The sequence below is a fragment of the Dendrobium catenatum genome, unplaced genomic scaffold, assembly GCF_001605985.2.
Source record: "Dendrobium catenatum unplaced genomic scaffold, ASM160598v2 fragScaff_scaffold_203, whole genome shotgun sequence".
NCBI classification, from domain to species: Eukaryota; Viridiplantae; Streptophyta; class Magnoliopsida; order Asparagales; family Orchidaceae; genus Dendrobium; species Dendrobium catenatum.
The window spans coordinates 1,335,128-1,349,075 of record NW_021318665.1 but is presented as its reverse complement, the minus strand read 5'-3'; the positions used below and the strand labels follow the sequence as shown (position 1 = coordinate 1,349,075).

The 13,948-nt window shown below is 34.8% G+C and overlaps 1 protein-coding gene across 4 annotated transcripts in view; it reads left to right on the top strand.

Moving 5' to 3' along the window:
- Positions 1-8,178: 8,178 nt before the first annotated feature.
- Positions 8,179-13,948, top strand: part of LOC110099190 (peptide chain release factor 1) — a 15,801-nt gene continuing 10,031 nt past the window's right edge. Inside the window, exon 1 of one of the 4 annotated variants that reach the window (XM_028692974.1) lies at positions 8,179-8,702. In XM_028692974.1, coding sequence (XP_028548807.1) covers positions 8,540-8,702 — 163 coding nt within the window. In that variant the 5' untranslated portion in view covers positions 8,179-8,539. The remainder of the gene's footprint in view (positions 8,703-13,948) is intronic. The other 3 variants (XM_028692973.1, XM_020826271.2, XM_020826273.2) reach the window with 3 other exon arrangements.

Sequence of the window (13,948 nt, the reverse complement as noted above, 5' to 3'; positions counted from 1 at the left end):
GCTCTTGATTCTTTAACCATGTACTATATTGCAAGTTTTGTACTGACATTTTGATGATGATGAATTGAAAAGAAGTTAGTGGATGAGGTATTATCATATATTGGATCTTGTTAATAGCTTTGTATTTTGTAATTTGTTTTAAAGTTTACATTGGAAGAAGAAATCTAAAAAAAATTCTTAAACTAGATCTACAGATTTATTTGTTATAAACTAAAATATTAGGACCTGTTTCAACTGGGAGTATCATTGGGTTGGGTTGTGACATGACATAGCCTTCATGAAAAGGCAATTAAAAGATTTTTTTTAGAAAGAAGCAAATTGGGCACACCCAAAAATGGAACAAAGGTAAAAAAGCTAAATAAAATTTCTACTAACCTCCTTTGTTTATAATGCAAAAAGATTGGTCACAAAAGGTCACATTGACCTTATCTAAAACTTAATCATCAAAGAAAATATGTTGAGGTCAAATATGATAATGAGAAAAATAAAAGAAAATCTCATAGTGCATTTTGAGAAAATTTGATTTTGAACCATTTGAGATAGAAGCAGGGTAAGAGGCCACCAACTTAGAATAATGGCTAAAGATAGCACATGTGATACCAATAATGACTAGGCATGTGATTTCACATATGATGAATTACTTTATTTTTTAGAAAATTTGTGTGTAGGCTACATAAGATTAAAAGGAAAATATCAAAGCTTAAGGAAGAAGCATAGTTCATTGGAAAAAATGCATATAGATCTACTAAAAAATTTTGCATGTTTAAAAGATGAACATACCACGTTAGTATATCTAAATTCTAGTTTGTAAAAGGGGTCAAAGGAGTTAAAAAAATAATGTTAGGGGTAAAACACAAGAGCATATCAATTTAAAACTTACATTTAAAGAATTAAAATAATTTGCTTTGAATATAGATATTAGTGAGCATGAAGCATATGTAAAATTAGGAATTTATTAATGTTCAAATTAAGTATTAAAAAAGGAAATTAAATATTTAAAGGCTAATGAATCAAGATTTGCATACATACCAGCAAGGAGGGCACCACATACATACTCATAACATAAGGAAAAACCATTATTACATATGTTTGCTAATTTAGTCCGTAATGTGAGGTGTTTTACTTATTACATAGTAGGACACGTTGCATGAGTTTTTCTACTTCGAGTCCACCATGACACAATATGTTTGGAGGCCTAATGCTTTATCAAGATAACATGACATGGCCGTATTTTTTCACATGTTGGTAAGCAAGCTAGTATAGGTTCCAAAATACTCACCTTGAATTATTTTGTAGGCTTTCCATCACAAGGTACCCTATGAAGGCATGTGGTATTTGAAAAGAAGATGCTCGCACCATATGATATGAGATATAAGAAAGTTTATTATGCTAGAGTCCGGGGATGGAGGAAAATTAACCTTGGGAGACAATACTATGAGGAAGGTAATTTGAATGAGCATCATAGGTAAACCAAATGGCTTTACTATTTAAAATGTACTTTTAGTAGTAGGGTTTAAGCATAACTTATTGAGCATTAGTTAACTTTTATATAAGGGCTTTCGTCTAAATTATTTTCAGACAAATGTTTGATTTTGCTTGATAGTAAACCTATTTTACATGGTTTTATAATGAATAATATTTATTTGATTAACTAAGAAAGCTTGAATAATGATTCTAGAAAAGTGCACTACCTAAAAACTACTATAGATAAGGCTTGGTTGTGGCATAGGAGACTGTAACATGCAAGAATGAGGACACTAAAAAAGTTCACTCAACTAGAGTTAAAGGAGTATCCAAGCTAGAGTTTTTTAAGGAGCATCTATGTGATTATATTAGCTAGATAAACATGTTAAGTTCTCTTTTCACTCACTTAAGGAGACCACTAGAGATTTTGCATGTAGACCTATTTGGACCTATTAGCACCAAATGTGTTTATTATCATAGATACACTACACTAAGTTCACTTAGGTTATGTTCTTAATTAAAAAAAGTGAATCGTTTGAGGATTTTAGGATTTTCTCCAATTAGATTTAAAGAAAGTTAGGATTTATAATCTTACTATCAAGATATAGTGAACATGGAGGAGAATATGAAAAAATGATATATTTGATTTTTTTTCTTAAGAGGGTTGGACATAACACAACATTTCTTCACCTAGGATACCCCAACAAAATGACATAGTAGGGAGAATGAATAGGATATTGGTAGAAGCAGCTAGTGCCATTTTAAATGACTAAAGGATACCAAATATTTATGGGAAGAGGTAGTAAACATAGCATATTATGTGTTTAATAAGGTGTACAAAAGGTCTAATTTGAATAAACCATCCTATGAGCTTTTGAAGGGTAGAACTTTGAACCTTTTCCACTTACATGTCTTTGGATGCAAATGCTTTGTACTTAACAATAAAAAATCTTATTTGAGAAAGTTTGATGTAAGTCTAAGGAAGTCATTATTATTATTTTTGGATATTTAGCACCAGGAAAAACCTATATGGTCTTAAATAAAAGAATAGTGGTATTAGAAGAGTTGATGTATGTTATATTTTATAAAACCTATAGTGTTATTCCACCTAAAGAAGAGGAATAGATGGTTAGCATCACCATTCAAATTTAGAATATAGGCTTAAATAATATAAAGGAAACTAAGAAACCATTACCTAAAGAATGGAGATATGAATCTTGTCATCCTATTAGTTAATCATAAGAGAACAATCCATAAGAGTTAGGACTAAACATGGACTTAGGCAAGAAGTTAGCCACACACTCTTTATTATGGTAGAACCCACTAATATAGAATAAGCATTAGAGGATGAATTCTATATCATAGCAATGCATGGCAATTTGAATTATTTTGTAAGAAATTATGTGCAAAAGTTAGTAGTTTGACCTATTGAAAAGAGTGTTGTTTAAACAAGTGTTTATTTAAGAATGAACTGAATGACTCTGAATTAGTTGTGAGAAATAAGGCTAGGTTAGTTGCAAAGGGTATTTAAGTAGAGGGGATAAGTTTTGAAGAAATCATTGCACTGGTAGTTAGGTTAGAGGTAATCCAAGGACATTTGAAAATTTCTCATTTTAATGTTTTGAAATAATACTAGATGGTTGTGAAGAATGTTTTCTAAATTGGATTTTAAAATTTTATGCATATGTAAAATAATCCATAAGATTTTAAAATTTAGCATTCCTTAATCATGTGTATTTTTTTTTTTTTTGAAGAAATGCTAATTGTATTAAAAGAAGAAAAACCTAATACAATCTAGAAAGCAAAAGCAAACCCTTTAAAACTACCATAATGGCTATGCGATGTTAAGAGAGTTGCTATTTGCATGTTTTACATTCTTGCAACTTGTATTATTTTGATGATTTCAAATATTTTTGTTTTATGTATAGATATCTCCTAACACTTTTTGGAAGATTTGTTTTTGCTCTAGTGTGTACTAACATTTCAGGAAAATCAACTCCAAACTATGAAGACTTCAAATCAAATTCAGCATCGAATCATTTGTAAATTAAAAGCTTTAAAAATGTTTTTGAATTGAGAGGGAGTGATTGTAATTGAGTGAATATTCACAACACACACATATGGGGGAATAATTTTTGTGAACTGATCGTACGGGACGAACATAGTTTGTACGGGATGATCATGTCAATTAACCTATCGAAAGAGCAATGGATCGAACAGTCAGTGAGAAAATTTTTCTAAGTCCTAATCGTCCGAATGAATTTAATATTCTTCCCGGGACTAACTCCTCTGGATTCTCACATTGCACTATTCACCCAGATGAAATGCATGGTTCGTCTCTGGATGAAACTCTCTGTTTAAAATCATACAGGACGAAATTACCCTTCGTCTCTGGATGAAACTCTCTGTTTAAAATCGTGCAGGGTGAAATTATCCTTTGTCCCTAGACGAAACTCTTTATTTAAAATCATCGAGGATGAAACTTGTTAGTCCCAGGACGAACCGAATTGACTTACCTCAGTTGGTTACGTCCTGCAGGGATTTGGAAACCGACCTATGAAATAATTGTTTCATACCGGACGAACCTAGTTCGTACGGGATGATAATCATGTACGAACATAGTTCGTACCAATATACATTAGGATCATTTTCGACACTTTAAGTAAAATCGTCCGGGACGATCCACTGCGTACAAAATTGAAAATTTGCAGTTTTTGGGCAGTTTTTTTTGTCTTTCATATATATAGTCCAAATTAAACTGCCACCAAATCTTTTTGGTCATTGATCTTCATGCCTATTGAAAGAAGACTCACGTAGAGAGTGAGTGAGAGCATTCAAAGAAGGATTTTTACCACTGGAGCGTGAAGGCTTTACTTGGTGTTCAAAGGTAAGATTTCCTACTTGTGATTTGAGATTACTTCACTCTTTTCTTTCTTATTTCTAGATTTTTTGTGAGGAGATATGTCAAGGAGATCGGGTTCTTTGCCCACACTAGGAGAGTATAAAAGGATGAGGGGTTCGGAGAGTGTGAAAGGATGGACGGATCTCTGCCAACGCTAGGGATAGTGTAAAAGGATGACGATTCTATGCCGCACCGGGTAGTGGTGGAAAGAGTGTTTGTAAAGGCTTCTCCACCTTGTTGTGGGTGCAAATGGAGAGACTATTGGTATTAGTGTAATACTCAGAGGGTGCCTCTGGGGAGTGGACGTAGGTCTGGTTTAGACCGAACCACTATAAATCTTATGTCGTTTATTTTTATTTTTTTATTTTCCGTATTTTACTGTTTAAAAAGTTGTAGTTAAAAAACTTTTTTATAAAAATTCACTGAAGTTATTTTTGACTCAACTCATCCAAAAGAGGGATAATTTTTAACTACCAATTCACCCCCCTCTTGATAGTCGTGGGACATTAACTTAGGTTTAACAACCTATTCACTAGACTCAATAAGTGGTATCAGGGCTTTGTTTTAAAATTATAAGTTTAAACTACTTTTTGATTAACGTAGATGGCTACATTTGGAAATCGAAACACACCTGAGGGTTACTCTATTACTAGACCTCCACTGTTTGACAATTTACCTTTTGTTTTTTGGAAAACACGCATGTCTACTTTCTTACAATCATTTGATTATCATATGTGGATCTTAGTCCAGGAAGGATATACAAAACTAACTAGATTAGTTGATGGAGTTAGAGTTGAAACACCTTTTGCGGACTAGACTGTAGAAGAATGTGACTTAGCACCAAACGCTAAATGTTTGAATAGTTTCTTTTGTGCTTTAAAATCTGAAGACTACATGCGGGTTTCCACTTGTAAAAGTGGAAAGGACATATGGGGTAGAATTTGTATAACATATGAGGGGACTAATGAGGTTAAAAAAATCTAGACTTAATATCTTATTGCATGATTATGAACTATTTTGTATGAAACCTAATGAATCCATTTCTGATATGTACACAAGATTTACTCAAATAGTCACCTCTTTGCATGTACTTGGTAGAGAACTAACGAATGCTGAAATGGTTAATAAGATTTTTCATTGTTTACCTACTACTTATGATGCTAAAATTACTGCAATTACAGAGTCTAAAGATCTAAACATTTATTCAATTGACAATCTTCTTGGTTCACTTATTGCTTACGAGCAAGGAGCTAGCTAAAGAAAGATTGATGCAGGTGAACCACGAAAGGAAAATAACTTAGCACTAAAAGTGGAAGAGTCTGAGAGTGAACACTCACAACCTGAGGATGATGACGACATTGCATTAATGACTAGAAAGTTTAGAAGCTTTCTGAAAAGGAAACAAAAGAGACGCCAGCAATAGAATAGAGATAAATTTAATAGAAATGGCAAGGTTTCTAATGAAGTAATTTGCTATGAATGCAGAAAACTTGGTCATATTAAAACTGATTGCCCAAAACGCAAAGCCACTCATAGCAAGGAGAAGGTAGAGGAGAAACCAATTATAAAGAAGGGCAAGAAAAAGTTTCAAAGAGCTTTCTGGGCGGACTCAGCTTCAGATTCATTAGAGACTGAAAAATAAGAAGAAGTCACCAATCTTTGCTTGATGGCAGACAGTCTTGATCAGTCTGATCAAGAAGAGGTAAGTTACTTAACTTATGATGAATTATTTGAAGTTTCTGAACACATGTATGATGCATACAAGAAAATGAAGAAAATGCATGCTAGTCTAAGTTTAAAATTTGAAGAACTTCAAAAAGAACATGAAATCCTTAGGAAAGATCATGCCTTAATAGATGACAACCACATGAAACTACTCGATGAATTTGGTGACTTGAATAAATATCATGAGAATTTAAAATCATCATATGCTGATCTTGAAAAAGAATTTAAAAAATTTAAGGATGAATCAGAGAGAAAAACATATCGAATCAATTATTCAAATCGAATCTTGGAAGATATGAATTCATTTTATAAGTTGAAAATAAAAGCTCTCGAGGATAATAGGATACCCCCCAAACTTGAAGATTTTACAAATCATAAATTTTATCCTAAATATATGGAATCCCTTAGAAGACAAACAAATGGTAAAAGACTTAGGAATCCTTTTCCTAATGTTAAATGTAATAATTATGGATTACTTGGATATATAGCTCACACCTGTACCTTGAAGATGAAAACTAATTTGGTGTGGAGACCTAAGATGCATAAACCTAGACATATCATACATGCATCTGATTATAAATTGCCAAAAGGAGAACCCAAACTTGTTTGGGTTTCCAGGTCTAACATTTGATATTTTTACAGGGTCGCTCTCACACAAGACCTCGTGAGAGCATATGGTACCTGGATAGCGGATGTTCAAAGCATATGACTGGAGATACTGCTCAATTCATTTTTCTGGAAGCAAGGAGTGGAGGCAAGGTTACACTTGGAGATAATACCACAAAGAAGGTGGTTGGATCAGGTATGATTGGAAATCTTAAAAAAAATTTTATAGACAATGTGTTATTGGTTGAAGGCTTAAAGAATAATTTATTAAGTATAAGTCAGCTATGTGATAAGGGTTATAGTGTATAAATTTTTCCTACTAGCTGCATATTAAGCCTAAATGATAAAGATGTTTTAAATGGTAAAAGGATAAACAATATTTATATACTAGATTTAAATTGCATTCAGACTCCTACTACTTTTTATTTGAAAACTATTTCTAATGAGTCATGGCTTTAGCATAGGAGACTTTGTCATTCTAGCATGAAAAATCTTTGGAGGATTACCCAAAAGAATTTAGTAAGAGGTATACCAAAACTGGACTTTACTAAGGATAACCTTTGTGATGCATGTCAATTAGGAAAGTAGGTGAAGTCATCTTTTTAGTCCAATAAGGATCTTAGGACTAGTAAACCATTGGAACTTTTACACATGGATCTTTTTGGACCAGTTGGAACTGTGAGTCTAGGAGGGAAAGTATACGGATTTGTTATTGTGGATAATTACTCAAGATTCACTTGGGTTAGATTTCTATTTCATAAGAGTGAATCATTTGAGGAATTTAGAAATTTTTCGACTTGGATTTAAAGAAAATTAGGGTGTAAAATTATTTATATATAAAGTGATCATGGAGGAGAATTTGGGAATGAGAGATTTGAAGATTTTTATAAGGAGAAAGGAATTGATCACAATATTTCTGTACTTAGAACCCCTCAGCAGAACAATAATAGAAGCCTCCTGAGCAATGTCGGCTAGCAGTCAAGTAAAGCAAAGATCCAATAATCCCTCTATATTTCTTTTGATCAACAGATTTTCCCTTAAGGTCCTTATCCAACTGAACTGCGGATCTCATGGGTGTACTAACAGGTTTAGCATTGTCCATTTCATATTTCTTGAGGATGTCCTTAATATAATTAGTTTGGTTAAGAAATGTTCCTTCCTCAATTTGCTTAATGCTAAAACCTAGAAAGGAATTTAAATCTCCCATTAAACTAATTTCAAATTCACTACTCATTGTTTTAGAAAAATCATCACAAAGATTTTTATTTGAAGATCCAAAGATGATATCATCCACATAAATTTGAACAATAAGTATTTCCTTTCCAAATTTCTTTAAAAAAAAAGTTGTATCCACACTTTCTTTTTCAAAAGATCTTTCAAGTAGGAAAGTGCTCAATCTCTCATACCAAGCCCTAGGTGCCTATTTCAATCCATATAATACCTTAATTGATAAAAAATGTGGCAAGTTTGGACATTTCGGAGTTGAGTGACTGCTGATTTGAGGGTGGTGGTCGAGCGGCCTAGGGACGGTGGGGGATTAGTGGCGGTCGATCTCTTAACGCTATAAGTCCAATGGGCCAGTTGGGTGGCTGAGATCCAACAGAACGGGAATCTATGCCTGTATACGGTAAGATTGAAGTCCGAAGGCAGTCCGGACTCCGCACCAATAATTTCTCCATAAACCCTAACGGTCTTACCCTAGTGCTTTGGGAAGTTCGCACAGCAGCACCATTGCGACACCAGCCAAATCATCTCTCGACGGCGAATTGACGCCCCATTCAAGGCTGCTTATTTCTTTTCCGATTTCAAGATTGCAGCTTTCACACGCACCTGTGGAAGAAAATGAGATTTACAAGCTTACGATGGGCTCCAGATCTTCTCCGCAGACTTCAGCGATTCGAATCCTGTTCCGCTTCGACTTCAGCGTCTCCTGTTCTATGGGTTCTGCCATTGCAATCGAGAGGATTCAGCTTCCTTGTCCCTCCAAGTCGTCAATACTCTAGTGGTATGCTATTGTTTTATATGTTTTCTCTTTGGGCGGACAATAAGAGGATTATTATTATTATTATTTTCTGAATGAATGTCAAACATTGGATTAAGAATTATCTTCATCAGTTTTATCCAGTTTTGATTCCAATGTCACATATTTTTCTTTCATTTTGTAAAAAGAGTTAATTTGTATTGTTACTAATTCTTTTTTTTGGATTGAGTGTCAGATGTGTTTAACTAAGAAGAAAGAACTATCATTGAATGCTACATGAGAACTGAATTCTTGTTTTGGTTGCTATTTCACCAATAACATCATATATTTTACCGTACAAAATCTTTTAAAGGGTATTATTGCGCTTTTGGGTCACTTGGAGAGGTATACTAAATAGCTGAACAATCACCTTCATTTCTAGGAACTTTTTCAATAAGCCGAAGGAGGTTGTATTTCCTTTTTTTGTCTCAAGCAAAGGATATTGCATTTTCTGTTGTATCTCCAACCCTTTGATCCTTGTCTAGTTTCTTCTTTCACAATTATTGAAGACCTTACTTGCAGGGTGGAAAGAATGAAGTAGGAATTGGATCCCCAAAGTGAGTGGATGCATGCTTTGGAAAAGTGATTGGAGATCTAGTAATCCTGTTCTAAGATGCTGATAAAGAGCTCTGTTTAGCTAACACTAAGTTGAATGAGTTTAAGTGTTACTCTGATAAGTACAAGATGTGCTTGAATCACATAGAGTGAAAACTTTGGCTGAATGAATTATAGCAACTTGATACACTGTGGCACATCTCGACTATCTCTCTCCCAATATGCTTACGAAATCTATCATTTTCACTTTGTGCTCTAATAGGCTTGAAAAGACTAGGTGGTTAGTGGCCAGGTACAATATGTTTGTCGATCCCAAAGTGATAAATTATGCATCTGCAAACATTGATATTTTGGGAAAAGATCTTCTAAACTTCTATATGATAATGAAGAACCTAATAGGCACCATGAGTTAAGAGATCAAGGGAGATATTGGGTTGGAGATTCAGGAGGCTTGAATCTTGAGTTTATCATAAATTTGGGCCTCCCAAGGATATGTAATTTTCTTTGAAGTATTTGTAATACTCTTCTCTATTGTAATTTTATTTTTTAAATCTCATTTAATTTGTATTTTCTCATACACTTATGTTTGCAAATAATTATGAGATTGTATTTCTGCTTGTATATTTTTCAAGAGACGGTGTTCATTTACCTAATTTGGGTTAATAAGATGATTTCCTGCAACTTTTGAGTTGTAGGAAATAGAGATGTAGCATGCAACTTGGAAGTTGCAAACTAGGAATGAATAATTGGATTTTCTCTTCAATGAGGATATTCATCAACCTAAGTTGGATTAGGTAGATGTAAGAGTGTGACATGTAAGTGTGGATTACAAATCACATGAAATTTCTTTGAAACTTGAGATATTCATTCACCCAGTTTAGATTGGAAGAATGAAGTTCCTACAACATTTGAGTTGTAAAGTAGAGAAGCAAAGTGCAACTTGTAGGTTGCAAATTGAAGAGTGGTCTTTGAATTTTTGATATTCAAAGAAGAGAATCCATTCATCCAATTCAGGTTGGAGAGATGAGAGGGGGAGAAGAACAACTCAGAAATTGCAAATTCATGAATATTCTTTAAAATTTGGTGTTTAAAGAAATCTATTCATTTGCCCAATTCGGGGTTTGGTAAATGAAGGAGAATTTGGAGGTTTTCCAGCAATCTTGGCTTGTAGGAAAATAAAGAAGGGAAATGCAACTTAAAGGTTGTGAGTTGGGGGAAGTTCTTTGAACTTTTGGTGCTCAAAGAGGGGAATTCACCCTTTCAACTTGAGTTGGAAAGATTAAGTGGAGACACGATTTTGATTTATATGCTTGGGATGAAATTACTTATTGATTTTGGATCAATAAATAAATTGATTTGGTGTATATTTGTTTCACTCAACATGGGTTGAATGAATGCAAGAATTTCTACAACTTTTGAGTTGTAGAAAGAGATATTTCTCTACAATTTTGGTTTGTAGAAAAAAAAGGAGAAATGCAACTTATGAGTTGCAAATTCATGTATATTTTTTTAATATTGGTGTTTAAAGAGGTGTACACTCTTCTAATTTGGGTAAGGAGAATGAGAGAATTTTCTGTAACCTTTGAGTTGTAGAAAGAGAGATGCAATATACAACTTTGAGGTTGCAAATTGAAGGATGGATCGTTGAATTTTGCCTTCAATGAAGCATTTCTATTTACCAAATTTGTGTTGGGTAAATAGGGGAAAACGATGCAGAACTTAGATATTGCAACTTGAAGGAAAATTCTTGAACATTTGGTGTTCAAAGAGAAGTAATCATCCACTTAATTTAGGCTAAGTGAATGGGGGAATAAAACTAGGATCATTCATTAGTTTTATGTTCCAACGAATAGGGTAGAAGAATTCAAAATTAGGTTCTAAGTTCAAAGAACTTCATGCCATAGAACATTTGGAATCTTGAGGAGATTCCAAAAGTCATTCATGGAAGAGAGATAGATGAATGTTTTTTGACTTTGTGTCTCCACAAACAAAGGAAAGATGAATTGGGATTTATTTCTATAGTCCAAAGATTCATGTGATGATGCATTTGAAGCTGTTGGATGCTTCAAAACGACATGCATGAGGAGGATATTTGTTGGTTTTGTATTCCAACAAATGATGTGGGAGAGCTTACAATTTGATTCTAAGTTTCAATGGTCCGTGCAATGATGTATTTGAAGCTTTGAGGAAGCTCCAAATGTCATGCATAAGAGAGAAATGATTTGTAGTTTTGAAACTACAAATCAGAAAGCAATCATCGCGTTTTGTACTCAATGATGCATGACCATACCTAGATTAGGTTAGGCAAATGTGATGGGCTAAGGTTGGAATCTTATGCCGGAGGATATTCATTTGTTGATCTTGTGTCTCAACGAATGATAGAGGAAGCTTAGAATTTTGCATTAAGCTCCAAAATCTTCTTGTAATGATATGTTTGGAACTTTGGAGGATTCCAAATCATCATAGATGAAAGGAGAGGATGGTTGGTGGTAGCTCCTAAGGGAGGCTAAGAGCTATGCAATGCATCATTTGAAGCCTTGAGAAGGTTCCAAATATCATGCATGAAAGGGGTGTAGAGGTGAATGTTTGTTGATTTTGTGTCTCAACAAACGAAAAGGGGGAATGAACTTAGGATTTGGTCCTAAGGTTATATGATTCATGCAATGAAGCATTTGGAGAATTGGGATACTCCAAACCATCATGCATGAGAAGGAAGGGGATCTATTAGAGATCCCTTAATAGATGTTAGGGTTCATGCAATGAAGTGTTTGGGAGCATTGGGATGCTCCAAATATCATGCAGGAAGGAGTATTATTCATTTGTTGATTTCATGTTTCAAGAGATGAAAGAGGAAACTTAGGATTTGGTCTTAAAGTCTGATGACTCATGTAATGAAGTGTTTGGAGCCTTGATAAAGCTCCAAAATATCACACATGAGGGAAAAGAGCATTCGAAGGAGGGCTCTCAATATGCTAGAACCCATGCAACCTAACACTTGGAGCCTTGAGAAGGCTCCAAGTACCATGCATGAGGGAAATGGAGTTTATTGTTTGTTGATCTTGTGTTTCAAGTTTCAACAAACAGGAGGAAATGGACCTAAGGTTTTGATCCTAAGATTTGTTAATGCTCTTTTAGGCTCTTTAGAGGTTATTTGAGAAACCTTTATGTGAGCCTAGAAGGCAACAAGCAAGGGGACCGCTAGTTGGTTTTATGCTCCAACAAATGAAATGAAGAAACTTAGAATTTGGCTCTAAGTTTGGGAGCTTATAATATGATGTGTTGAGCATTTTAGGAAAATCCACAACACCACACACAAAGAAGGATCGATGATGACCTTAAGAGATGTTAGGCTTCATGCGATAAAACACTTGAAGCATTTTTGTTCTCCAAACATCATGCATGAAGGAGATACGTACTTGAAGGAAAACTCCTTATTTTGGTTTGAGTGTTTTGGACTCATTTGGAGAGAGGAGATTGTTTTCCTATGACTTCTAAGAAGTTTTAAAATCAAATTTGATATGATTTAAAACAACCTAGAAGTGTGTGAGCATGATTTGCATTTTAGGGGTTTGATCACCTCACTTCAATGTTCAATCTTTTAATTTGGGAGATGGTTAAATAATCCCAAAACATGAGGTCTCATGGGCCTTTGAGGGTCCATACAACATCTCAATTTTGCCTCAAAATTAAATGACCCTATTTGATTGTTCTCCCAATTTTCAAAAGTTGAAGATGCTTCAAGCAAGTGATGATTGTCGTTTAAATTCTCTGAATTTGATGAAGATGATGATCATGAATTCATTTGATCATATGTATTGTGAAATTTACAACATAGACCCTTGAGGGTCTATAGTGAATCTCACATTGATTTAGTTATATATATGATGATCATGAAACAAGAGTCGTGCATCGTCAATTGGTTAGGTCAGCTAGGATGTATGCTCGATTCCTCTTGCCCTCCTCACTCGGATGGATCGATTGATTGCAAGAAGGCGCACGAAGGGAAGAAAGAGACCCTCCACTCATCTCTCCTATCTGTCTTGCTGGATTGGACGATGCAAGCAGGCCGAACGGGAGTCTCCACTTCACCTCCTTTAGCTGGGTACATAAACCGCATGCAGTGGGTTGTCCAACCCTCTGCCTTCGCTCGATCCACTATGGTAGGCACGCACGAAGGCTCTTCTGCCTTTGCCTCTTCTTTCGAATGTGGGAGGCATGCAAGTAGGACTGAACAGTCCCCTTTATCGCTCTCTCATGCTCGGTCTGGATGCACACAACAGGTAAGGTCGAATGAAATCCCTCTCTTCATCTCCTGCTCTCTCTATATGCGAAATCGAGGGATACAGGCTGCCCGAGATGATCTTCTGCCGCAAGATAAGATCCTGTCGCGATGTCCCTGCTACAACAACGAGAAAAGAGGGAGAAAAACTTGTATCAGGCGCTAATTTAATTCCAACCGTAGGATGCGATTTTCCAAATTTTGTAAGTTAAATGAACTTGGATTTGACTAATTGGGCTGAAATTGGGTCCGAATTAGACTTAATTCGAATTGATTTTGGTCGATTTGGGTCCGACTGGGTTCGATTGAGCCAATTTTGGGAAATTAGGCTCGATCGGCGTCGAATTTGGTTCAGCGAGGCTCGATTGGATCTATTTTGACCGATTTTATTTTAATT